The 27,051-nt window shown below is 44.4% G+C and overlaps 1 protein-coding gene across 3 annotated transcripts in view; it reads left to right on the plus strand.

Moving 5' to 3' along the window:
- The window catches only part of TMEM128 (transmembrane protein 128), a 35,584-nt gene extending 13,037 nt beyond the window's left edge, over positions 1 to 22,547 (plus strand). The window contains exons 2-4 of one of the 3 annotated variants that reach the window (XM_068099657.2): positions 13,029 to 13,176; positions 21,381 to 21,542; positions 21,696 to 22,547. In XM_068099657.2, the coding sequence (XP_067955758.2) occupies positions 13,029 to 13,176; positions 21,381 to 21,542; positions 21,696 to 21,795 (410 nt within the window). In that variant the 3' untranslated portion in view covers positions 21,796 to 22,547. Of the gene's footprint in view, positions 1 to 12,997; positions 13,177 to 21,380; positions 21,543 to 21,695 lie in introns of all 3 variants that reach the window. The other 2 variants (XM_068099652.2, XM_068099665.2) reach the window with 2 other exon arrangements.
- Positions 22,548 to 27,051: the final 4,504 nt, after the last annotated feature.

A 27,051-nucleotide genomic window follows, 5' to 3' on the forward strand; every position in this document is an offset into this window, starting at 1 on the left:
AAAAAACGGGAATAAAATTCGATGTAAGTTACCGTTTATAGAACAAAATGCATTTTCAAAGGCCTGTAACAGAAAGTCCATTGAGACTCCCTCACAGCTTTATCTCGACTCTAATTCACCATCTGATTGCATTTTCATTGATTGTTTTATACTCAGTTTCAGCAATAGTTGAGAAAATGTACGCATACATGGGAAATTGCCGAGATCAGCACGGTATATCATATGCTGCCCAAATTACACAGATGGGAAATTTCTGAGATATGTTTATTCGTTCTTATTTTATTAAAGCGATGTACAAGTACACTTTAAAGTTCATTTGAAATCTTTAATCTTAAAAATGTCATTTTGTATTATGTATGCTGTAACGAAAATAGACATTTTGTTTTTCACCGGACAGAAGGGTGTATACTCCGCTCATAAGACATTTTACCCCCAAGGACTTTGCCATTTGATGGCAGTCGTCACGATGAAATGTTTAATTTAGATGTAGTAACAATAAAAAAGTAAACAATTGAAAGTTGGCTCTGCACATGGTGAAAAGGAGTGAGGGGAGAGGAGTAAAGCAAAGAGAGGAGTGAGGAGGAGTTGGAAAGGAGTGAGGAAGTGAGGGGGAGAGGAGTAAAGGGAAGAGAGGAGTGAGGAGTTGGAAAGGAGTGAAGGGGAGAGAGGAGTGGGGAGGAGTTGGAAAGGAGTGAGGAAGTGAGGGGGGAGGAGTAAAGGGAAGAGAGGAGTGAGGAGGAGTTGGAAAAGAGTGAAGGGGAGAGGAGAAAGGGAAGAGAGGAGTTGGAAAGGAGTGAGGGGGAGAGGAGTAAAGGGAAGAGAAGAGAGGAGTGAGGAGGAGTTGGAACGGAGTGAATAAGTGAGGGGGAGAGGAGTAAAGGGGGGAGAGGAGTAAAGGGAAGAGTGGAGTGAGGATGAGTTGGAGAGAGGAGTGGAATGATGGGGGAGATGAATGAGGGGGAAAGGAGATGAGTGAGGGGTAACGTATTATGTAAAGTAAATAAATTGTGTAGATTACATCATTTGTGGATCTGATAAATTGCCAGTAACCATTTTGTAAAACTGAATGTGCAGCATCTAAATGAAGATGTCCAAATGTCACACACGTCCATGCCCATGGGATTCCCACGGGTGCCACCACTAGTTGTGGTTATATTGTCTGGACTGAGTTGGTGAGGCCTGTGGTTTTATTCTGACCTTGACCTAGGCAAACACCTTTAAAATGGTACATGTTGGGATATACGAGAAACTTTTCCACAAATTAACTTCCGTGGAGTTGAAGATGCTGTAGCATGGAGAGGTTTCCCCCATTTGAAAATTTCCCGCTGACTGCGTCTAGAAAAGCAGCACCTGTAATGTTCCGGGAAGTTACTTCCTCCAAGGCCAACAGCTACGTTTTTCAAGTCAAATCCTGTGCGTGCGAAAACTCTTCCCTGAGCCTTGGAAAACGTTTTTAAAATTTTATAAAGGGTCTGCAAAAAGAGACTCGATGCAAAGACGTGTCAGAATTTGATGTCATGAGTGTGTGGTTCAATTTCTCCAGGAAGCCAGCAGGTATAATGGAGAAATCGACACCTCAATTCACCACAAAGACGCAAGGAGGAAAACTGGTGAAAGGATAATGTATGGATGAATCGTGCATCTGCAAAAGAAGTTGAGACCAAAAACAAAGCCCGACAAAGGTATATAAATAAATAAATTAAAACGGCCTACTGCTGATCGATGTCCCCCACCCTCAGCTCGAACCTATGATCATTGTGCTTCTCCAGTAGCACTCACATTCGCTCTTTAAAAGGTGAAACATCGATTGAGCAACAAAACCACGACGGCCAACCTCAACAGGTAAAATGTGACGTCTCCACCTTTGTCCATCACACAAAGCACCAAGATCCGAATACTTAGAGAGTTTCCTCTCATGAGCCTACTCGATATTCGATTCCCAGGGCACGGTCAACTACACCATGAGAACCCCCTCTTCTGACCACGGAACCATGTGCCCAAGTGCTTGTGCCACTCTTTTCCATTTACCTCATCTCATCAACCATCTCACGTTGACCCCCCTTGCAACTTATTTTGACCGCCAGCACCTTGAATGCCAACCAACACCCCGTCGGCCCATCTGTATGGCTCCATTAACTTCCTTCATCCTCAACTGGCTCTCGACTTGTGCCACCACCATGCGTACATTCATTCCACTTTGATCCTGACAGCACGTCGGGCTCAGTCGTCCTCTCCAATAAAGAAAAGACCCTCTCACTAACGAAGGACTCCTTCCTTTCTTCTTCTGGAATGTCATTCTGCTTTAATCCATCAGCTCTTTCAGCCGTCCCATTAAACACCTTGTGGCATGCACTCTTTCAGTCAGCAGAGTACTGTCGTCCATAAAAGCGCACTATTCCAGAGGCAACCTGCACACCTGCGACAAATTTGGTGACATTAACGAGCAACTCATTGGCCATGACAAACAAAGGTGGCTGGTATCCCCACCTCTAACACTTGCCACCCACTACATGATACTCTGTGGTGAATCGCATGAAGAAACCATTATGATAGGACAAAATTAACTTGCTGACTTGCTCAGGAATCAAGAAGTTGTGGGCCTTCAAAATGCGGACTTGAGCCACAGCACCACAAGGTTCTTCTTCTTCCATCCAGCCATCTGAATAATACTCCAGATTCTCCATGAATGCCCTAAACATCCTGAAAGGCCAGGAACGCCAGCCTTTTGCACAAAGGTGTTAATGTATCCATTCAAATATCAAATTATCTCATTGTCAACACACCAAACATTATCTTACCCTCAACATGGAGCAGCGAAATGGGCCGAAATGAGCCTTCTTCCTTCCAAACGAACAATCCACTAACAAGACACCACTCACGAGCCACAACTGTGCATCTCCATGCTGATCTCGAGAGCGTCTATAATGCTCGTAGAACATTCGGACATTTCTTATAAAACCTAAAAAATAATCATGCCATTCTCCCATGGGGCGCTCCTAAACTTGGCCTTCAACACCACGTCCTGCACCTTGCGCAACCTGGCATCAGACACATCAAAAGGACAGCCTGGCTTAGTGGGACGTGGTAGGCCTTCCGTCAGTGGTAATGTGACAGCCTGTCTCGGTCAGTACAAGTATCCTTTAAATGCTGCTCGAGCTTCTCTCTTCGGATGCACAAACTCCCATTCTTACTTGATTCGAAAAGTTTATTCATGAAACCGAATGGGTTATGCAATAATGTCTCCTTTTTTGCCACTTATTTCTCTGCTTTTTTCTCTCACACTCGGCTCTTGTAAGCCTGGTGTTGGTTTAGCGGTTAGGGTGCCGGCTTGGGACCCGAGGATCCTGGGTTCGAATCCTGGTCGATCGCTGAATTAACGGCAGCGGGGTTGACTCAGCCTGTCATCCTTCCAAGGTCGGCAAATTGAGTACCAGTTCACTGGTAATTCCCTGTGTCACAAGAGGCGACTAACAGGTTTGGCGGCAGGAAGGGCATCCGGCCTTAAAACATTGCTTCAAAAAGGGGACCACGGTGCCCGAAAAAGGACCAACCCCTGCTCTGTGAGGAAAAATGGCCTCCAAAGGTGGTTCTTCTACTCAGCTCTTGTGATTACACAAATCCGCCTTATAATATCATCCATCAATGCCAACCATCCTTCCTTTTCCTCATCAAGAGCTTGCGCATACGGCCTTTGCTGGTGCCTTGGCCTTCCTTTCTCCATCCATCTCCGATTGACTTGTCGTGATTTCTCCTCTCAACTCCTCTCCTTTTCAATGCCAAATCGATTTAGGCAGATTGAATGCACAATGTCCATGAATGATTCAAGTCGACGTACACTCGTGCCTTTCAGGCCATTCCCCAATATGCAACTGAGATCCTAATCAAGCCATGTCCATGAGGATTCATCGCCCGTTTTCAGTCACTGTGGTCTGGCGTTAACATCTATTTCACTGGGTGTCTGATGTACATGAGCTTGGGGTTCCAATGCGCTGTGGTGTTCCTCCTGGCTACGGTCGCCCTTGGACCTTGCAAATCTCTGCATGTCGCTGCACAATGGGAGAGAGGAGGGATCTCCGCTGCTCATCCACTCGGCATCCCATCTTCGTTCGATGGATCTTCATCCCTTTCACAGTTTTAAAACCCCTTCCGCAGCAGTATACTGCTAAATCCTCGGACCAAGCATCCGTATTCCTTTTCTGTTCCAAATCTTTCACCATGAGATCAATCCTATTAGGTTTCCCATCTTTCATTCCCCCACTTTTGGGGAATCCTGGAGCATTCTCGATAAAATTCCTTCCTAGCAACCAAAAGGTGCATTCAGAGTGCTGTGAGAAAAGGCTGCCAACCTTCTCACCCGAAGGCTCTTCTTTCCGAGCTGTTAGTCAGAATTTGTCACCAGTAAGTGGTGTAATTTCTCCAGGAAACTATAATGCGTAATGGCAAAATGCTCACCTCAAAGCACCACAGGGGTGTGAGGACAAGAGTGAACCAGTGAAAAGATAATTTATCGATAAATTTTGCACCTGCAGAAGATGTCGAGACATTGACAAAGCCTGGCGTAGGTATCGATATTATAGAATAGGACACAATTACAATTACTAGCAACAGTACCGGCCCTACGTGCGGGGCTTCAATTGGGAGGCCCAAATGAAAAGGCAAAATATCAGAAATTGAAGGCTTTTTTTTATTTTAAACGATTTATATAAACATCCGTTAAATCATATCACACTCAAATCATCAAAACCTAAACGGTATTTGTAGAATTTAAATAACAGCCACATCACTGTTCATATCGGTAAATATTATTCCATGGTGTTTGGGAATATTGGAAAATTTGAAAAAAAAATGGAAAAACAATATAGCCTATTTTACTCCAGGGGGTCCCAGGATTCCCCACCCAAAATTTTGTTGCGATCGGTTGAGCCGTTTTTGCGGTACCTTCGAACAGACGGACGGACATTTGGTGAATTATAGCAAGATGAGGGAAAGCACTGGCATCAAAATCCTCCCTAATGGAATTCCACTAATTGCCTCCGAGAAGGCTGGATGAGCACCAGCATTCCGCGCTCTCTGCCTATAAGAAAATAGAAGCTAAGGACCTGAAAACCGGATTCCATATGAAAAAGCTTTGTTTTGCAACCGCTCGGGTGGGGCAGAACCAAAGCCTTCCTAAAGTCAAGGTACAACCGTGCACATGTCCATTATCTCGAGTAATGGTGTCGCACATCACGCCTCTGCTTAAACTAATGTTGCGAAAGAACAACGTGTTCAACCATTTCCCCTCTCTACTCTGACTACAAGATCTGGCACACACTCACAGCCTGATAGTTTTGCAGTGTCTTTTTACCCCCATTAACGCGGTCAATAAAAGGGGGTCACATTGGAAGCTTTATAGTCGTCTGGTATACCGATTAAAGATCATCTTCCAAAACCTAAGGACCCTGGGATGGAATCCATCAGGTCCTGATGACTTGGAGCTATTTAACGTTGCCAGGTTGTTCATCCACTTGAACTGTAGGTTAAACTCTCATAAGACCAAGTGCTTCGTCAACATCTCCCCCCCCCCCCCCAAATGTCCATGAGGATTCGTCCTCACGGACATTGGGTCTTCAATATAGACCCCTCCCCCCCTCTCGTTCCCGCACAGCTTCCATTTCCTCCTGAGTTGTTTTGTATGGAGCCTGTGGCTGCTGGTTGCAACATTTCTCTGGAAGCACGTTTGTGCCACTGATGCAGTGCCCCAATTACCAGTGAGCTGGTACTCAATTTGCCGACCTCGGAAGGATGACAGCCTGAGTCAACCCCGGCGTTAATCCAGCGATCGACTGGGATTCAAACTCAGGATCCTAGGATCCCAAGCCAGCACCCTAACCGCTAAGCCAACACCAACACTTGTTCCACCGAGCCAGTTACTGTGCGCCAATGGGGTTTTCAATGTCAGCCATTCTGTTTTTGAGCCTCGCCCGGAGGTGTGCGTCTGTTGTTGGCTGTTACCTGCATATGCGGATTTCAGAAGGTGGAACGGAACCCTAAGAGCTGTCAAAGTATCGACCTCAGTTAGTGTGTGTGTAATCTACTTCAATGTAAACTGCTCATTCTCAGATGTACTGCTATGTATACGGCGCTGAACTGTTAAATGCTCAGTCTCGTATCCTTGGAGCTCACCTGTTTACATCATGACTCGGGGTCGCTCGTAATGTTTTCGCCTCTTTTCTTTCAAAAATTTGGCTTTGCCTGCCTGCGCTCAAGTATCGCAGCATTTCGCATGTCCACATCTTACTATAATTCACCAAATGTCTGTCCGTCTGTCTGTCTGTCTGTCTGTGCGTCTGTTCCCAGGTACCGCAAAAACAGCTGAACCGATCGCAACAAAATTTTGGGTGGGTATTCCTCGGACCCCTGGGAGTAAAATAGGCTATATTGTTTTTCCAAATTTTCCAGTTTTTCCAAACACGATGGAATAATATTTACCGATATGAACAGTGATGTGGCTTTTGTAGAAATTGTACAAATACTGTTTATTCTACATACCAGGAGAGAGTAGATCGACTCCTGACGAACTCTTCCGATAAAAACGTGCGGCTCCAAAGTAACACTGCAGCGTGTGCAAAGCGACAGAAACAGGTGTAGCGGCCGCTTCCGTGTTAGATTCGGCGCGCACTCTTCACACATAAACGTGCGACTGAGAAAGACGTGTAGCGGCCGCTTCCGTGTTACAGATTCGGCACACACTCTTCGCACATAAACGTGCGACTGAGAAAGACGTGTAGCGGCCGCTTCTGTGTTAGATTCGGCACGCACTCTTCACACATAAACGTGCGACTGAGAAAGACGTGTAGCGGCCGCTTCCGTTTTGCAGAATTCAATCTTTTTTCAAAATGGGCGCCATGTACTGTTTAGATATTGATGATTTGCGTGTGATATGATTCAACGGATGTTTATATGAATCGTTTAAAATAAAAAAGCCTTCAATTACATCAAAATCCAAGATGGCCGCCGCCATGTATGTCTGAACCTTGTGAGTGGAATATCTTGAAAAATAAGCGAAGTACCAACTTCTAATCTGGTGTGTGGGTGTATCAAGGCATAAGGAAGAACACTATTGAAAATTGGGTCGCCACGTCAAAATCCAAGATGGCCGCCGCCATGTATGTCTGAACCTTGTGAGCGGAATATCCTGAAAAAGAAAAATAAGCGAAGTACCAACTTCTAATCTGGTGTGTGGGTGTATCTACGCATAAGGAAGAACGCTATTGAAAATTGGGTCGCCACCTCAAAATCCAAGATGGCCGCCGCCATGTATGTCTGAACCTTATGAGCGGAATATCTTGAAAAATAAGCGAAGTACCAACTTCTACAATGGACAACTATCCTCCCCACTGTTAGTATCCCTCTACCCAACAAATTGTCAAACACAACTTCACACCATCCTTCCTTTTCTCCAACCCACTACTCGTAAATATTATCGACTCTTCCATGTTTTCTGCGTCTTCCACTTTGTCAACTCACATCACTTCACCGATGGGGGACCTAGGCGTAACGCTTGTATGAATCATTTAAAATAACAAAAAAGCCTTCAATTTCTGATATTTTTCCTTTTAATTTGGACCTTCCAATTGAAGCCCCGCGAATAGGGCGGGTACCGTTGCTAGTTCATATAAACGACCTCCCCATGGAAGGTTGAGAGCCGTGTGAAGCGATCGCAAATGATGTGAAGTCATCTGGAGCTGTGAGAGACGTTAACGACTGCATTTCAGAGACTTCGGTACTTTTTGTGACATCTGTCATTAATGATGACTTGAGGCGCAGAACCATAGGTGCTAGCAAGTTCAAGCCACAGCACCACCAGGTTCTTCTTCTACTGTCACAAAAACAAAACACCTGTCACAAAAAGTACAGATCCAGATTGGAAATGAGTGCATCATTGCAAATCTAATCCAAAGTATGGATATAACATGACAGATGGTACAGGGGCGGCAGATGTACAGGACGTTTCTGGGGAGAAAGACGTGGGTGATGCGTTTGACGACTAGATGAATTTCTGTCCTCATGGCGCTTGCTTGAGGAAGGCTAACGACAACCACTAACTTGGAATTACGAAAAGGGCCTTCTCACCCATGGCAACTTCCTTGTGTTCACGATTGCTGCAACTTTTGAATACAGTATGTAGATGGTCCATTTGGCCATTTAAAAAACCGTTGCCTGCCATGTCTCCCACTCTTCGTGAAGGACACCATGGCATCTGTAACGTCCACCAACAAATGCTGGAAAGCGGGCACGCCCAGTTTAACGTCCATCCCAGGGATGGCACACATACTGATGAACCGACTGCGTACCTCTAGGGTCTAGGCCCTCCTTTGCTTGTTCTTCAGCTCGTAAAACAACTGCACACTGCATCTCCTGCTCTTCCTGGTATACTGCCCATAACTGCTAACAGAGCAGTATTTTGTTTCATTTTTCTCTTTGGACGGTCCCATTCCATGCATTTTTGCATCAAAGAGCGATAGATAACGTGAGGTTATGATGTGATACTAATGCTATTGAAGAGAGAAGGTGGAAGTAGATGTTTTTTGGAACTAGGGGCCAGGACGAGAGAGCACAGCTTGAAGATTACAAAAATGAAGATGAAACCAAAATTAAATTGGGTTATTTATTTATTTTTAACAATGGTCTAAGGCTCATGGTGGAGCTTGTGCCTAAATCGCATGCAAGACAAAGACTTTTGTAGATATCAGTGTGAACTAGAACGGCACTCGGTAGAGAATAAACCTCCACCAGGCTGAACAGTTTGTTGTGTATCCCACCGATAGGCCGGATCTGGATTCAGACCTGAACCAAAATCTAATCGGCTTGTTCTTGTCTCCTAACCAACTCATCCCCCAAGTTCAGTCATAACTCGTCCGTAACTTTTTGAGATGTCCTGCTATGTATCGGTTTTATACCTATCACTCAATGGTGAAGAATCACTTAAAAATAAAATAATTCTTCGATCCGAATCCATATTCAGATCTTCACCAAAATCTAATCGAATCGTCCTTGTCAGACACACAACCTGTCCATCAAGTTTCGTCCAAATCCGTCCACAACTTTTTGAGATATCCTGCTATGCATCGTTTTGGCCCTATCTCCCAATGGTGAAGAATCACATAAAAAATTCTAGTAGCCGGATCCGAATCCGGATCTTCACCAAATTCGAATCATGCCGTCCTTGTGACATACGCTACATCTCTGCCAAATTTCGTCCGAATCCATCGACAACTTTTTGAGATATCTTGTTCACAGACAGACAGACAGAAGTGAAAACAACATCCATCCACCTTCGATGGCGGAGGTAATTCCAAGTCAGCAGACCATGCATTTCAAACGGATGTAATATGTGGGATTCGAACCTCAGTTTGAGAATAATAAGCCTGCAAACCACCTTCGACTTCGGCCGACACCTTATCTTACCTTACCTTCCCTTGCCATACCTTACCATACAAGGATGTTGGCAGACGATGTATAATCATATGGGATTTGAACTTTTGGTCCGAGAGTAATGAGCCGTCGGTTCAAATTGGAATGCTAATCAGGCCTACCCAATCAGGGTTATTTACTTGGAGAATACGGTAGTTCATTTGTGATATCGTTTTTCCAGGAAAAAGAGTGGTTAGTCGAGACGGTTCATCATTCTAAATAGAAAGTGGATATTTTCACTATCTAGAGGTAATGATAATAATAGATGGATACCAGTGCTGGTGGCCGGCACAAGTCAACACACAGAAATGTTTTTTTTCCATGCTTGCGTGTGCTTGCAAGATTTGAAGTTAAATATTATTATTTTTAAAATCCTTTAAATGTTAATTGGATGCTTTGGGAATAGCCGTTACTGGGACTGCTCAATAATTGATTGTAATTGTGAGGAGTATCATTATGGAAAAAAACTGTGTGTATTTGCGTGTGTGCGGGTTTCGTCCTTCCCTCTTCTAAATGCCTTCCTTTTTCGTGCAAAAACAAATAATTTAGTAAACGGCACACACAACCATCCTTGACCATGTTGTGTGTGCATCGTCTGCCTGAGGCCCTCACTTTTTTTTTTGCTTTTTAAACTTTTTTTCGCTTTTGAAAGCTTTTGTTTCGCTTTTTTAACTTTTTTCGCCTTTTAAACGTTTTTTGCGCTTTTTCATTTATAACGTTTTTTTTGCACTTTTTCGCTTTTAAACGTTTTTTTTTTCGCTTTTTTGCTTTTTTCGCTTTTAAAACTTTTTTGTGCTTTTTCGCTTTTTTCGCCTTTTAAACTTTTTTTTCGCTTTATTCGCTTTTAGATCCCCTTTTTTCTCCAGAACCTCTTGAGCGATTGGCACAAAACTTTCAGCATATAAAAGGAGCGCCTACCCATGCCCAAAATAGGAGCGCCTACCCATGGAGAATTTATAAACAAAGCTGGATGATGATTGGATAGAAAATGCGGCTGGCGTTCGAAAAAGTATTTTCTTCAGGCATTTGTGGCCCAGGGTGTTTCACGTACAGTCATGTGAAAAAGTAAGTACACCCCATGTAAAGTTTTGACTTTTTCAACATATTTCAACATACAGCTATTTGATCTTCATTTCAACAATATTGATAGATAAAGGTGATATAATATAACAAATATCATGAAACATTTACATTTTGTAGTCCATTGTATAATTTAAATAAACATAAATGCAAATTTTGCATGTGGAAAAAGTAAGTACACCCTTGGCTCTAATCGGTGGTATTGCCCCCTTTGGCAGAAACAACCTCAAGAAGGTGTTTCTTATAACTGTCTACCAGTCTCTGACATCGACTGGGAGAAATTTTTGCCCACTCCTCCATGCAGAATTCTTTCAGTTGTGCGATGTTTGACGGGTTTCTTGCATGCACAGCTCGTTTCAAATCCCCCCACAACATCTCGATGGGATTTAGATCCGGGCTTTGACTTGGCCAATCCAGAACCCTCCATTTCTTTCTTTTCAGCCATTCCTTAGTGGATTTACTGGTATGTTTAGGGTTATTGTCATGTTGCAAGGTCCACCTTCGGTTTCCAGCACTTCAACTTTCCGGCAGATGGCCTCACATTATCCTCAAGCACCCTCTGGTACAATGAAGAATTCATAGTGGATTCTATGATGGTGAGCTGCCCAGGCCCTGATGCAGCAAAGCTGCCTCAACCCATAATATTTCCACCACCATGCTTTACAGTTGGTATCAGGTTCTTGTGGTCAAATGCTGTCTTTGGTTTTCGCCAAACATGTCTTCTGGTACTGTGGACAAATAGCTCCACCTTTGACTCATCTGTCCAGAGCACATTGTTCCAGAAGGGCTGGTCTTTGCCTCGGTGTTCATTGGCAAACTTTAGTCTTGCCCTCATGTTCTTGTTGGACAGCAAAGGTTTCCTCCTGGCACACCTCCCATGTAGATCAAATTTGTGCAGCTGCTTTCTAATGGTAGACTCGTGCACTTTGACATCAACAGTGGCAAGAGCTACCTGTAGGTCCCGTGATGACGTTCTGGGGTTCTTCGAGACTTCTTTCAGCATCTTGCGGTCTGCTCTCGGGCTGAACTTGCTGGGGTGGCCTGGCCTGAACAAGTTGGTAGTTGTTTGGAATCTTCTCCACTTGTAGATGATCTTCCGGACAGTCGCATGATTGATTTCAAATTGTTTGGAGATCTTTTAAAATCCCTTCCCAGACTCGTAGGCATCTATAACCTTCTTTCTGAAGGCCTCGGAGAGCTCTTTTGATCTCGGCATGGTGACGCCGCACACTTCAACAACAAAGAGCAAACCAAACTAAATGTCTGAGGTTTAAATAAGACAGGTTCCTCCAAGATCCTCTCTAACGATGTTCTAATCATTTGCACCTGAGCTGGTGCACCTGATTCTAATTTTAGGTATTTGAAGTAGTGATAAATGTAGGGGTGTACTTACTTTTTCCACATGCAAAATTTGCATCTATGTTTATATAAATTATACAATGGACTACAAAATGTAAATGTTTCATGATATTTGTTATATTATATGACCTTTATCTATCAATATTGTTGAAATGAAGATCAAATAGCTGTATGTTGAAATATGTTGAAAAAGTCAAAACTTTACATGGGGTGTACTTACTTTTTCACGTGACTGTACATGTATCAGGAATAAATGAATAACTTCTTAAGGGCTTTTCCTTGCTTTTGGATTTTTGTGCTCGCTTTTGGGTGTGTATATATATATATATATATATATATATATATATATATATATATATATATACACACGTATATATATATATACGTATATATATGTATATACGTATCTGACATACAGTGTTAGTTTGGTCATGAAGTAGTTAACTAAGTGAGCATAATTGCCTGTTCTGTATCTCCTCTTCCTTGTTTCCTTGTACAATATTCCCTTGTATAAAAAAGAAACAGGAAACATGGAAAAACTCTGGAACCCACACATTCTTCCCATCACCCACCTCTCCCCCTCCCCCTGATTCAACCCCCATATTCCAAGCTGACTGCACACCTCAACTATTTTGTTATTCGCTTCTCCTGTTTTTGAAACTGCCTTCCAGAGGCGGCTCAATTCTACTTTGAAGCAGGTGGTGCACCGCAGTCCCATCTCATCCTCCACCATAACCCGCAATCTTTATTACCCCCATTAGGCCTTCCTTTGGGCAACGCTCTTACTCGCAGGTTACTGTGTTCCCTTTCTCTCTCTCTTTTCTTGTTCATTCATTCCCTTGCTTGCTGCGTCCAACTATTACCTCATTGCCAGTGCATACCCTCCTCAACCTTGCGGACACATCAACATCCTGCACCTTGGCCCCATTCCAGATTTCTGCTCTGAAGTAAAGGGGGCACTGCATCAGCGGTATTGCCGCACCATTGCAAGAGCTGATGCAAACCCGCAGCCATGTGCTGCATGCGAACGAACAAACTGAATGGTGGTTCTTGAATTTGCTGTTAAAGGAAAAAAGAATGAAATGGGTTTTTTTTCGTGCAGCTCGACCTGGAGGTGTTTGCCTGCTCTGCAGGGCCTGATGGTGTTGGCACGCAAGAGAGAGATGCTGCACCTCCTCGTCGGATCAACCTCCACGCAGCTTTCTGGGTGTGCGCAGCCAGTGCCGTGACCTTCTACACCGACTTTTTCATGGTCTTGTTCACGGACCTGCGTGTTGACAGGTGACCCAAAACCTTCATCGAAAATGGGATATGCAATCGCCAATGTTAAATTGTACACCGAGACTTAAAGCGCATCGTAATGTTTGTGGTTCGTCACTTGCAGTGAGATGACCAGCCAATGAAAATGTAATTATTTAGGGTGTGTAAGGGCATACATGCATCCCGTGTGCATACACAAACATGCACAAACAGACACACTCGCACTTCTGAAATTGTAGTCTGATTTGACGGACCTCCACTTGAGCTCATCATCATCATCACCCTGTGCCTAACTCTGATCTTTTCCTCCTTAATTATGTAGTCTTGTTTGCCTGTCTGTCCCAGGGGTGGATATTTCTTGCGAAAACAAGAAATAACTACCCCTGGGACAGATTCGCAAATATATTCATTTCCTGAGTACGTTTGTTTGTCTGTCAGTCGCGTACAGGTCAAAATTCTAGACTCATCTTCACGAAACTTGAGCAACTAGTGAAACTACTCAATAGCTCGAGGCCTATTGTTTTAAAGGTCAAGGTCACATAAAATCGTGAATTTCCATCCAATTGACTTGAAATTTGAGCATAATTTGCATATCGAGTCACTGAATTAGTTCACCAGTCACAAGCTAGAAGCCTATTGTTCGAGGTCAAAAGGTTAAAGGTCAAGATCACACAAAATCGTAAATTTCCATCCGATTGACTTGGTATTTGAAGAAAATTTGCATATTCAGTCACTGAATTGGTTCACCGATCACAAGCTAGAAGCCTATTGTTTGAGGTTTAAAGGTCAAGGTCACACAAAATCGTACATTTCTATCCGATTGACTTGGTATTTGAAGAAAATTTGCATATTGAGACTGAATTGGTTCACCAATCACAAGCTCGAAGCCTATTGTTTGAGGTTAAAAGGTCAAGGTCACACAAAATCGTACATTTCTATCCGATTGACTTGGTATTTGAAGAAAATTTGCATATTGAGACTGAATTGGTTCACCGATCACAAGCTAGAAGCCTATTGTTTGAGGTTTAAAGGTCAAGGTCACACAAAATCGTACATTTCTATCCGATTGACTTGGTATTTGAAGAAAATTTGTATATTGAGACTGAATTGGTTCACCAATCACAAGCTCGAAGCCTATTGTTTGAGGTTAAAAGGTCAAGGTCACACAAAATCGTACATTTCTATCCGATTGACTTGGTATTTGAAGAAAATTTGCATATTGAGTCACTGAATGGGTTCACTGATCACAAGCTAGAAGCCTATTGTTTGAGGTTTAAAGGTTAAAGGTCAAGGTCACACAAAATTGTACATTTCCATCCGATTGACTTGGTATTTGAAGAAAATTTACATATTGAGACTGAATTGGTTCACCAATCACAAGCTAGAAAGCTATTGTTTGAGGTTAAAAGGTTAAAGCTCAAGGTCACACAAAATCGTAAATTTCCATCCGATTGACTTGGCATTTGAAGAAAATTTGCATATTGAGTCACTGAATTAGTTCACCGATCACAAGCTAGAAGCCTATTGTTTGAGGTCAAAAGGTTAAAGGTCAAGGTCACACAAAATCGGCAATTTCCATCCGAATTATCCGTCGGTTCCCAAAACGTTATGCCCTTTTTGCTTGGAACAAGAACATTCTTTGGGAACGATAGGGGACGTGTATTGCAAAGCACCATCCCTCCATAGCTTTGCGGAGTTCTTCCATAACCATGCCCGTTGTATTTAAAGAGGTGATACTAACGGCTGTGTTGGGAATTTGTCTTGGAATTTTGTCGGATGGGAGATGTCGAATCATAGAATAAAACAAAAAAGGGTTTCAGGAGGATGAATAAGTATGCAGGATGAACATCATCACCAGGGTATTCGTAGAGTTTTGCAAGGCAGTGCATAGTAACGCGAACACGTTGTCCAGGGTATGTTCAATCGGTCGTTCCTCATGAAAGGCCTGCACAAGATCGTTCAAAACTGCGTGTTTTAATTTCCCAAGAGTTTGTGTAAGATGAGCGGTTTTTAACGATCGCATCTCATTTATGGTTTTGTGCCGAGTACAATTTCAAAATTGATTTAATGGTGATTTTTGGCAAACGTTGAAGCATGATCTGCGTTTTTGGAGGTTGAGGCTGTGCCCTAACCTTCCCCTGCATTGAGGTTTCTTCTAAAGGAACTCGTATTATTATTTATTTAAATTGATTTCCTGAAATGTGAAAGCCTGCGTAAATGGCCGCAAACCGTTATTCGAAATACAATTTTCAATTTGGAAAGGGTTTTTACCCTCGCCAGAGGAGAGGGTAATGCATTTGAGTCCGTTTGTCCGTTTGTTTGTTTGTTTGTTTGTCTGCACAGAATAAATATGATTTTCTCTGCAACCGTTGGTCCGATTGACAGGAAATTTTCACCATAGGTGCAACTCCACCTGTATAATTTTTTAATGATAATTATGATGTCATAGGTCATGTGGTCCGGCCGCTATCTTTGAAAAAAACGAAAAACTTTGCACCTCTATATCTCGGAAAGTGCTGAATAGGAAAAAAATTGAGACATGGCTCATTGTAAAGAACTCTCCATGGGGAATAAAATATGTTAATGATGATGTCATACATGCCTCCAGTACGACGTCATAATTCGACAAGTACAAAACTTCATCCTATCAAGATGAAATTTCTTGAGCGCCATGTCGGCATAAACTGGTGGAGAAAAAACAATGATGATGTCATCGGTCAAGTGGTTCGGCGGCCATCTTGGAAAAATGAAAAACTTTGCACCTCTATATCTCTGAAAGCGCTGCATCGGAAAAATTGAGACATGGCTCATTGTAAAGAACTCTCCATGGGGAATAAAATATGTTAATGATGATGTCATAGGTGCCTCCATTATGACGTCATAATTCGACAAGTACAACACTTCATCCGATTAAGATTTAATTTCTTGAGCATAATCTATGAATAAATTAGTTTAGAAAAAAAAAATGATGACGTCATCGGTCACGTGGTTCGCTGCTATATTTGTTTTAACACAAAAGCCTTAAAAAACACTGAAAATACATCCTGGCGAGGGTTTGCAATCACCGATTGCTCTTTTTCTTGTTTGTGTTTGTGATTCTTGGCGTTTGTTCTCAAGCAGCTTTTGTGGTATGATTTACGGTGGAAAGCCATGTTCAGCTGTGAGAGAGTCGAGTGTACGGGCGTTCTTGGTATAACCTCCAGCTGCCGCCACCCTTGGTGACGCCAGCTTTCGGTGCTTTTCATGTTTAGAACATGACATTCCAATTGATACTGTTGGTAAAAAGCTTGCGTTGGCCCTTTTTGCCATTCCCATCTTAGAACTTCGCTAAATGTTAGGATTGCTTGTTTAAATCCCATGTACATTGTATTTATTTGTCCATTGTCTGCCAATGTAGCTTTTAATTAATGTAAAATACACTGATGTTTCCAAATGTCCTTGTCCTGCACGTGATACATGTACGAGCTCCACTATGAGCCTTGTTGTAGACGACAAATGATGTAATTTTGGCGCGAAGGGTTCTTTCCCAAGTTTATTACGAGTAAAGACAAAGACGACGGAGGTGGATGAGGTGGACGAGGTGGAGGAGAAGAATAAGAGGAGGCAGAAGAAGATGAACCCTCCAAGGAGGCGACATCACATTTGTATTACGCAGTCTTCTCATTAATTGACCTGTGATTACCGGTGGCTTTTTTTTCAATGAGAAACAACCATTGGTGCTTTGTTTGGTAATACGTGGTCAGATTATTTTCTGGCCATTTTAACATGAGGTGTCAATTGAAGGAAAACTTTCATACAGCTGCATGAAGAAGTCAATGTATTTTCAATCTAGTTACAGTCGCTTGGTTTCAAAGGGACCACTTGATTCATACAGGTGTACGAATCAAATTGGCGCCTCTTTCTATAAACTTTTCTAGAGCACTACTTGGTTCCTCCTAAGAACACAAGGGTAGTCCAGCATGCACAGGAGATTTTTTGCATTTCCTTTATTTTCTATCGTCTAGCATTTTCCACAAGTCATGGTATGTCCCTTCTTTTCTATAGTTTGTCACATGGCACATACCATATAAAGGAGCCTTTTCTATGCCCGTAGCATTTTTCCCAAGAATACACCGAGTCTAGTTAAAAGGCACTACTGGGATTCTAACCCAGGATCCTGTTTACTCAACAAGCGCTCCAACTAAGCCACGGTGCCAACCAATCTTGTTCAAATTATTCTGTTTACACTGGTTTAACAAGGTGATTCATGAAAATAAACAGGTGGTGTTTGTGTAGTTACCGAGCCCACCGGGTCAGAGGTGGGGTGTTCCCACACCTGGTGCTGTAACCCGTGGGTCAAATGCCTTATATAATGATGAACCGCAATACTCGGGCAGGTGTACCCGTATGACCTTGCCCCTCATTTAATACAAGTGCGAGTTGTTTTTAACAAGGCTTAATTTATACTATTAAAAATATCCCATAATCCAACACCATGCAACTTCCTGGTTGGCTGCTTTAGGAGGAGTATACCAGTGACAGTGTCCTCCCTCCTATACCCCCAACCCACTAATCCCAACTGGGCTACATATTCCCAGAGTGATGTCCATGGTCTTGTGTTATTCTCTCTTTTGAAAAGTAATGTGACAACCATGCTTCAAAATAATTCATTTAAAATGTGCAGATTTGATCCAGCGCTACGACGGGGTTCTGTCTAAAGACGTCCAGACTTGTGCCTCTTAATCATAGTTGAGACCTCTTTCCAAGACATTGATCAATATTTAAATAGCGTTTTTCATCAAAGGTCAATGAACCACCGTAACGTGGTTGGGGATTCTTCTCTTCAGAATCCACCGTCGATTGGTTGGGGATTCTTCTCTTTGAATCCACCGTAGATTGGTTGGGGATTCTTCTCTTTGAATCCACCATAGATTGGTTGGGGATTATCCTCTTCGGAATCCACCCTAACTTGGTTGGGGATTCTTCTCTTTGAATCCACCATGGATTGGTTGAGGATTCTTCTCTTCGGATTCCACCACATTGCTTGGTTTGGCTGGGATTCTTTTCTTTGATTCCACCATGGATTGGTTGAGGATTCTTCTCTTCGGATTCCACCACATTGCTTGGTTTGGCTGGGATTCTTTTCTTTGATTCCACCATGGATTGGTTGAGGATTCTTCTCTTCGGATTCCACCACATTGCTTGGTTTGGTTGGGATTATTTTCTTTGATTCCACCATGGATTGGTTGAGGATTCTTCTCTTCGGATTCCACCACATTGCTTGGTTTGGTTGGGGATTCTTCTCTTTGAATCCACCATAGATTGGTTGAGGATTCTTCTCTTCGGATTCCACCACATTGCTTGGTTTGGTTGGGATTCTTCTCTTTGAATCCACCATAGATTGGTTGAGGATTCTTCTCTTCGGATTCCACCACATTGCTTGGTTTGGTTGGGATTCTTTTCTTTGATTCCACCATGGATTGGTTGAGGATTGTTGTCTTTGCATTCCACCACATTGCTTGGTTTGGTTGGGATTCTTTTCTTTGATTCCACCATGGATTGGTTGAGGATTCTTCTCTTCGGATTCCACCACATTGCTTGGTTTGGTTGGGATTCTTCTCTTTGAATCCACCATAGATTGGTTGAGGATTCTTCTCTTCGGATTCCACCACATTGCTTGGTTTGGTTGGGATTCTTTTCTTTGATTCCACCATGGATTGGTTGAGGATTCTTCTCTTCGGATTCCACCACATTGCTTGGTTTGGTTGGGATTCTTTTCTTTGATGCCACCATGGATTGGTTGAGGATTGTTGTCTTTGCATTCCACCACATTGCTTGGTTTGGTTGGGATTATTTTCTTTCAATCCTCAGTAGATTGATTTTCTTGGAGATTATTTTCTTTGAATCCACCATAAATTTGGTTGGAGATTCTTCTCTTTGCATTCCACTATAGATTGGTTTGATTGCGGATTATTTTCTTCGAATCCACCGTAGATTGGTTTGGTTGGAAATTTTTATCTTTGCATTCCACCGTAGATGGGTTTGGTTGGAGATTCTTCCCTTTGAATCCACTATGAATTTGTTGGGGATTCTTCTCTGAATCCTCTATAGAATGTTGAGGATTATTCTCTTCAAATCCACCGTAGATTGGTTGAGGATTCTTCTCTTCAAATCCACTGAAGATTGGTTGAGGATTCTTCTCTTCAAATCCACCATAGATTGGTTGGGATTATTCTCTTCAAATCCACTGAAGATTGGTTGAGGATTCTTCTCTTCAAATCCACCGTAGATTGGTTGGGATTATTCTCTTCAAATCCACCGTAGATTGGTTGAGGATTCTCCTCTTCAAATAGACTGTAGATTGCTTGGGATTATTCTCTACGCATTCCACCGTAGATTAGTTTGGTTGGGGATTCTTCTCTTTTAATCCACCATATATTTGTTTTTGGATTCTTCTCCGAATCCACGATAGAATAGTTGGGGGTTCTTTTTGAATCCACTGTAGATTGGTTGGGGATTTGTATACAAGATCGAGGCTCGTGTAAGAGCTAACATTAATCGCAAAAAGACAAACTGGCACATAAAACATATGATAAAGGGAGTGGGAGACAATATGGGGATAGAGAGTGAAGCGCACAAGTACAACATTTGAGAGCAGGGACATCGGGAGATCTGTGGAAGGGAGAGGGCTTGGGGGAGGAGGCATAGGAAGGGAGTGGGGGTGGGAGAGGTATAAAACACATGGACATTGCTAGGACTTCCAGGAAAGAAGTTGGTATTTCAAAGAAGTGGATCTGGGGTAAATTAATGGGGGTAGAAAAGATCAAGGTTTTGCATGGGGGAAGACGAGAGATGGTGATGAACAGCTGTTTTAAAGACCTGGCGGGAGGAGTGGGATTGAAGAGAGTGAGGGAGTTTGTTCCAGAGGCGGAAGAAAAGAGGAATGAAAGAGTGAAGGTGAGCAGAGAGTCTTGATTTTGGCAGTTTAACCATAAGAGGGTTGCTGGTAGATCTTGTGCGACCTGAAGAAATATTTGGGGGACAGAGCTGGGGGAGCAAGGCCAGAGAGGAGTCGCTAGAAGACAGAAAGACCACCTACCTGACCGGTGAGAGAGAGAGAAAGGCCCTCGGAGTTAGCTTCATCGCAGGAGATTCCAATGATTCTGAAAGCTTTGGTTTCAACAGCGTGAAGACGAGCTAGGTGTGAGGCAGGAGCACCGGCCCAGAGTGGGGGAACAGTATTCCATTGAGCTGCGGATGAAAGCCTTGTATGTGGTGAGGAGCTCAGGTGTGCCAAGGAAGGGCGATGGATGATGCCCAGTCGGAGACTGGCTTTGGAGGCCAGCTTGGAAATGTGGTTTCCCAAGAAAGATCATGGCAGATAGTGAGACCCAAAAGCTTGAGCGACAGAACTTCTTGGAGAGGATTGTTGAGAAAGTAGATGGGAGGGTTGTCCAGTCGGTCTTTTCGGAGAGACATAGTAAGAGTGTGAGATTTGTCAGGATTGAAAGACATGTTCCACTTGTTTGACCAGTCTGTGATTTTGTCCAGGTCTGCAGAGAGTGAGGAGGCTGCAGACTGCCGATCTGAGGGATGAGGAATGGAGTGGTAGAGAGCAGAGCGTGGAGAGGTTGCTTGGTTTGGTTGGGGATCCACCGTAGATTGGTTGGGGATTCTTCTCTTCGAATCAACGATATATTGGTTGGATATTCTTCTCATTTTTATCCAATTGTTTTTCTCTGGGCCTTGCTCTGTATTGTTCCTTCTATTCTTTCCTTATTTTTGGTTGCCCATGAGATTCTTCACCAATGTGTATAAAATGCATGAATGATAATTATCTGACAATGACCATAACTTTCACAATGGAGCACCTTGGTAATTCTTCACTGGTAATCTTTCTCTTGCAATTTCCATCTCAAACCTCCGCCATCGTCCTTTTGATTGTGGGCCAGGGATACTAATAGATACTTTACCCAAAACGTGTACCTTTGGAGGATGACCAGCTGCTGTCACCCCAGGTCACTCGGCAATGGTGTGCGAGGCCCGACATGCTTGGAGAAACCTCGGTTTGTTTTGCCAGTTGAACAGCTGAAGCAGCTGCGATTGTTTGCATGTGTTGAATCGCATGTTGTCCAAGCCGCATTTTTTCACCTCTTTCATCGTGTTATGTGTTCGGCCTTGCAGCTGCCACTCCTGATTATGGCGATTTTATTTCTGCACCCCTCCTCCTTCCCCCTCACCCCCAGCTGGTGGTTGAAGTTTGGCATCAGCCTACTCTGCCTGAGCCTTTCCATCGCTTGTTATTGCATCGTCTACCTGGAGTGGTTTCGAAAATTGCCGGACTATGACAACTATAACCCTTACCTGGTCCCCATATCCACTGCCTCGTTCATCGCCGGCGGGTTCTGGTGAGCTGCTTCCATTACTGCTTTATGTAAGGCTTTGCCCCTTTTGATTTCAGGTAGCGGTAAGGGTGGGGAGAGTGGGGGTGGAGGGGAAACCTTACCTTTTACAGTAATATTTTGCAATTTTTGTGTCTGATGTTCTTTTGATGTTCCCAGCTTAATGGTGGCCTTGTGGCCTGTCTGGTCAGTGGCAACGCCTGTTATCCTGCTGACTCAGTTCCTGGGCCTCGTGATGTTCATTTCTCTACTGGGATGACCGTGAGCGGGAGGCCGAAGCAAGTTTGCCTCCTTTAGTGCAATATGCCGGTCTTCCAAACCCTGAAATTCAAGTGAACAATCCAACACGGGTCCATTCCTCATTACCAGTAGTGGCCTCGGATAGAGTTTGAATGCTCTACAGTTGTTGCTTAGCCTGAGTAGTGCTTCTGACAGCAGGATACATCGACATCAGTACAAATAGGCAGAGTCGGGGGGGGGGGGGGGGGGCATGCACATAAACGTTGTAGCCTGGTGTTGGCTTAGTGGTTAGGGTGCTGGCTTGGGATCCTAGGATCCTGGGTTTGAATCCCGGTCGATCGCTGAATTAACACCAGGCGGGTTGACTCAGCCTGTCATCCTTCCGAGGTCGGCAAATCGAGTACCAGTTCACTGGTAATTCCCTGTGTGTCTCAAGAGGCGACTAACAGGGTTGGCGGCAGGAAGGGCATCCGGCTGTAAAACATTGCTCCAAAAAGGGGACCACGGTGCCCAAAAAAGGGCAACCCCTGTTCTATGGGGAAAAATGGCCTCTAAAGGCGGTTCATTCCTGCCACCTCGCAAACTCTGAATGTCAAACGTGTTGAAAAACGAATCGAAATCGTTTTTCAAAAACTCGTTAATTGCACAACTTGCTGAAGCATATCTCATGCATATCGATGAGCAGGTTCTGGAATGTTCTTGATTCATTTTGACCATGTCCATGCATATACGTACACTACTGTTGAATAAATATTTGCCTGTCGACTCCAATTTATTTTCATTAATTTCTCACGTCAGGTTTGAAAGTTGCTCCGCACGACAACGATGGGTCAGCTTGGCACGACCACAACCCCGTAACTGGACCCCTTTACTGCGAAGTTAGAAGGCTACTGCTTTTGGTAGTTTTCCTACTGTGTTTCACTAGAAAATAAGAAGTCAGTTATTTTTACGTTTTATTTGCCAATACTTCCATTGCCCTCCTTGGATCTGCTCCTGATGAAGCTTAACCCCCATGCCCTCCACTCTGTGCACACTGATGCCCGAACGTCTGATGAGCTTGGCATGCAATCATCCGGTACTTTTTTTTTTTTTTGTATACAAGATCGAGGCTCGTGAAAGAGCGAACATTAATCACACAGAAAGACAAACAGACACACAAAACAAATAACATCGGGAGCGGGAGACAAGATGGGGAGAGAGGGGGAAGGACACAAACACAACATTTGAGAGCAGGGACCGAGAGACATGGAGACATCGAGAGAACTGTGGGAGGGAGAGGGCTTTGGGGGGAGGCATGGGAAGGGGGGGGGGGGGTGGGAGAGGTATAAAACATATGGACACTGCCAAGACTTCCAGGAAAGAAGTTGGAATTTCAAACAAGGTGGATCTGGGGTGAATTAGTGGGGGTAGAAAAGATCAAGGTTTTGGATGGGGGAAGATAAGAGATGGTGGTGAACAGCTGTTTTGAAGACCTGGAGGGAGGAGTGTGATTGAAGTGAGTGTGGGAGTTTGTTCCAGAGGCGGGAGAAAAGAGGAATGAAAGAGTGAAGGTGAGCAGAGAGCCGAGATTTCGGCAGTTTAACCATCAGAGGGTGGCTGGCAGATCTTGTGCGACCTGTAGGAATATTTGGGGGACAGAGCACAGAGAGAGCTGGGGGAGCAAGGCCGGAGAGGAGTCGGTAGAAGACAGAAAGACCACCTACCTGCCTGCGGTGAGTGAGTGAAAGGCCCTCAGAGATAGCTTCATCGCGGGAGATTCCAATGATTCTGAAAGCTTTGGATTCAACAGCGTGAAGCCGAGCCAGGTGTGAGGCAGGAGCACCAGCCCATAGGGGAGAACAGTATTCCATTGAGCTGCGGATGAAAGCCTTGTATGTGGTGAGGAGCTCAGGTGTGCCTAGGAAGGACTTCGCACGACGGAGGATGCCCAGTCGGCGACTGGCTTTGGAGGCCAGCTTGGAAATGTGGTTTTCCCAAGAAAGATCATGGCAGATGGTGAGACCCAAAAGCTTGAGTGACAGAACTTCTTGGAGAGGATTGTTGAGAAAGTAGATGGGAGGGTTGTCCAGTCGATCTTTTCGGAGAGACATAGTAAGAGTGTGAGATTTGTCAGGATTGAAAGACATGTTCCACATGTTTGACCAGTCTGTGATTTTGTCCAGGTCTTCAGAGAGTGAGGAGGCTGCAGACTGCCGATCTGAGGGAAGAGGAATGGAGCGGCAGAGAGTGGAGTCATCAGCAAAGAGATACAGAGGATTTTCCAGAGAGTCGGAGAGATCATTGATAAAGACCAGAAAAAGCACAGGGCCCAGCACACTGCCTTGGGGAACTCCAGCTTGAACGGGAAGGGGAGATGAGAGAAATCCATTCAGGGCCACACGTTGACTACGACCAGAGAGGAAGTCCGCAAGCCATGCATGGAGATTTCCATGGATACCATAGGAGGAGAGTTTGGTGAGCAGAGCTGGGTGCCAGACCGTATCGAAGGCACGTGATATGTCAAGGGAGACAGCTCTGATTTCCTGTTTGGCATTGAGGACCTCCATCCATTGTTGAGACAGCAGAAGCAGCATGTCCAGAGTAGAGTGACCTGGTCTGAAACCAAATTGATGATCAGAGATCAAGCCATTGGAGAAGAGGAAAGATTTCATATCCGAAGCAATGATGGATTCCATGACTTTGCTGATAATTGGGAGCAGGCTGATTGGTCTGTAGTTGCAAGGATCTGTTTTTGCACCTTTTTTGTGTAAAGCGGTAATGTTTGCTGATTTCCAGGATGCTGGCAGATGACCTTGAGCAAAAGATAGGGTGAAAAGAACAGAGAGAGGGTGAGATAGAGCGGCAGAGCAGGATTTTAGGACCCGTGGGCTGATGCCATCTGGTCCAGTTGCAGAATCAGAGTCGAGGTTTGACAAAAACTCCTCCACCTTGTCAGGAGAGAAGGTCACAGAGTCCAGGAGCAGTTTGGTTCGCCTGGGAAAGGTGGGAACAGAGAGAGATGGGTTTGGGACTAAGGATTTTGAGGCAAACACAGAGTTGAGGCATTCGGCTTTGTCACGTGCGATGTCAACTGTGTGGCCATTTGAGGTAAGGGAGGGGATGGAGGGGGAACAAACACCAGAAACGGATTTGACCAGACGCCACCAGGATTTGGAGGAAGGAGACAGGTTTGAGAGTTCATTCTTGAGTGAGGAGAGATAGTGCTTCCTGGCACTCCTGAGGGTAGACACACACTTGTTCCGAGCTTGGTGGAAGGAACTGAGATTTCCTTCAGTTGGATTAGCCTTCCAAGAGGCAAAGGCAAGTTGTTTCAGGGCAACTGCCTCACCACAAGATTCAGTGTACCATGGACGGGAGGAAGGGTAAGACAACTGAAGGCGAGATGGGATAAATCTGTGCATGAGAGAGATCAGTTTGCTTTGGAAGAATTCCCAGGAAGAATTGATGTCAGAGGCAGTGGAGATGGGAGACCAATCCAGACGATTGATGGCTGCTTGAAGACCGTCCCAGTCGGCCTGAGTGAAATGCCAGACTCGTCGACGCTGAGGAGGGCTCTCTGAGAATGGCCAGTGAGATGTCCACTTTGACAAGCACATGATCAGAAGAACCGATTGGAGCAGAAGAAGAGCAGCAGACATTAGCAGGGAAGTTAGTCATAACCAAGTCTAGAAGAGAAGATACTCCATTGGCTGAGATCCGGGTCGGGAAATTGACAGATTGTGTCAATCCCAGTGAGTCACAGAAGTCCTTTGTTGAGGTGCCATGACTGGTGAGAGAGGAACCCACACCCAACCAGGTGGCATGATGACAATTGAAGTCACCACATATGAGGAAGAGAGAGTTGGGATGAGTGGATAGAAGTTGGTCCATGTTGTCGGACAGTGAAATGTAGATGGAGTCATCACTGTTTGGGGGACGGTACAGAACACATATGAACAAAAGGTGGGAGCGGAGAGGAAGCCGTAGCCAGAGGTACTCCTGGGGGTGAGGAGGAGAGAGGGCAGTGCAAGGAGAGTGAGGAAGAGAGTTTTTGATAAAGATAGCCACCCCACCACCAGGCCGAGGCTCAGGTCTATCATACCGGAGGAGGGAGTAACCAGGAAGAGATATTAAGGAATCAGAGACATCTTGAAGGAGGAAAGTCTCTGTTAAGCAGATCAAGTCTGGATTGTCAGAAGCAACCTGTATGGAGAGATCAGTCAGGTTTGAGCGAAGGCCCCGGATGTTTGAGGTCCATACCGTTAATGAAGAGAGAGGGGGAGCATCGGGTACAGGACAGGGGAGGGGAGGAGTAGGGTAAGATGAAGGATGAGAGGGGGAGGTAGGGAGAGCAGTTGTTAGTGTGTCAGCGATTGCAGAAGAGTTCCAAGAAAGGGAAGGATGAGGAGGATGAAAGGTTTGAAGGTGAAGGGATGAGGCACAGTGAGGGGTTGTTTGAGGGGGGGCAGAGGAAAGAAGAAGGTTGGGGGGGGTGGAGGTATGAGATAGAAGGGAGACGAAGTGGGGAGGAGGCAGCTTTGAGGAGGAGGGGGGGAGGGGGAATTGGAGAGGAATGGTATGGGGGGAGATTTGAATGGGAGGGGTTGGGGGGGAGTTTTGAAGGGGAGGGGGGAGTTTAGGAGGGGAAGGGCAAGGGGGGAGTTCAGGAGTGGAAGGGCAAGGGGGGAGTTCAGGAGTGGAGGGGCAGGGGGGGAGTTTAAGAGTGGCGGGGCAAGGGGGGAGTTTAGGAGTGTAGGTGCAAGGGGAGGGATTTGGATGGGAGGGGCAAGAGGGGAGTTTAGAAAGTGGATGATTAATGAAAGACGAACATTGAAAACAAATTGGGTTTGTTGTGATTTTCAAGTTAGCAATCCGGTTCAGAATGATGGAGGAGGGATGGAATGAATGTGAATTTAGACCATGTAGTGAGGGAGACGTATAAGATATTGAATTTCTTTTTTTTGAGGTGGAATGAGTTGGAGAGGAAATTGAGAAAAGCCTTTTAAATAGGAAGAAAAACAGCGTGTTGTAAAATACCACTGAGTAAAACACTGAAGGGGAAAGGTTAAACATATTTAAATAATATTTAAACAGAACCGTGAACAATCTTATGTGCACAAAAATACCAACGGGGGGAGAGCCGAGAGGGACCACCACCACTTTGCTCAAAATAAGCGCAATCGTCAATCATTCATGCAGGCGATTTTGGTGGGAAGGTAAACTCTGAGAACACCGTGTAACAGATGATTCGAGTGATCCGATTGATTAGCAAACAGCCTGACAAATAGCGGTGTTT

The sequence above is a fragment of the Myxine glutinosa genome, chromosome 1 (genome assembly GCF_964187855.1).
Source record: "Myxine glutinosa chromosome 1, kmMyxGlut1.1, whole genome shotgun sequence".
Classification (NCBI taxonomy): Eukaryota; Metazoa; Chordata; class Myxini; order Myxiniformes; family Myxinidae; genus Myxine; species Myxine glutinosa.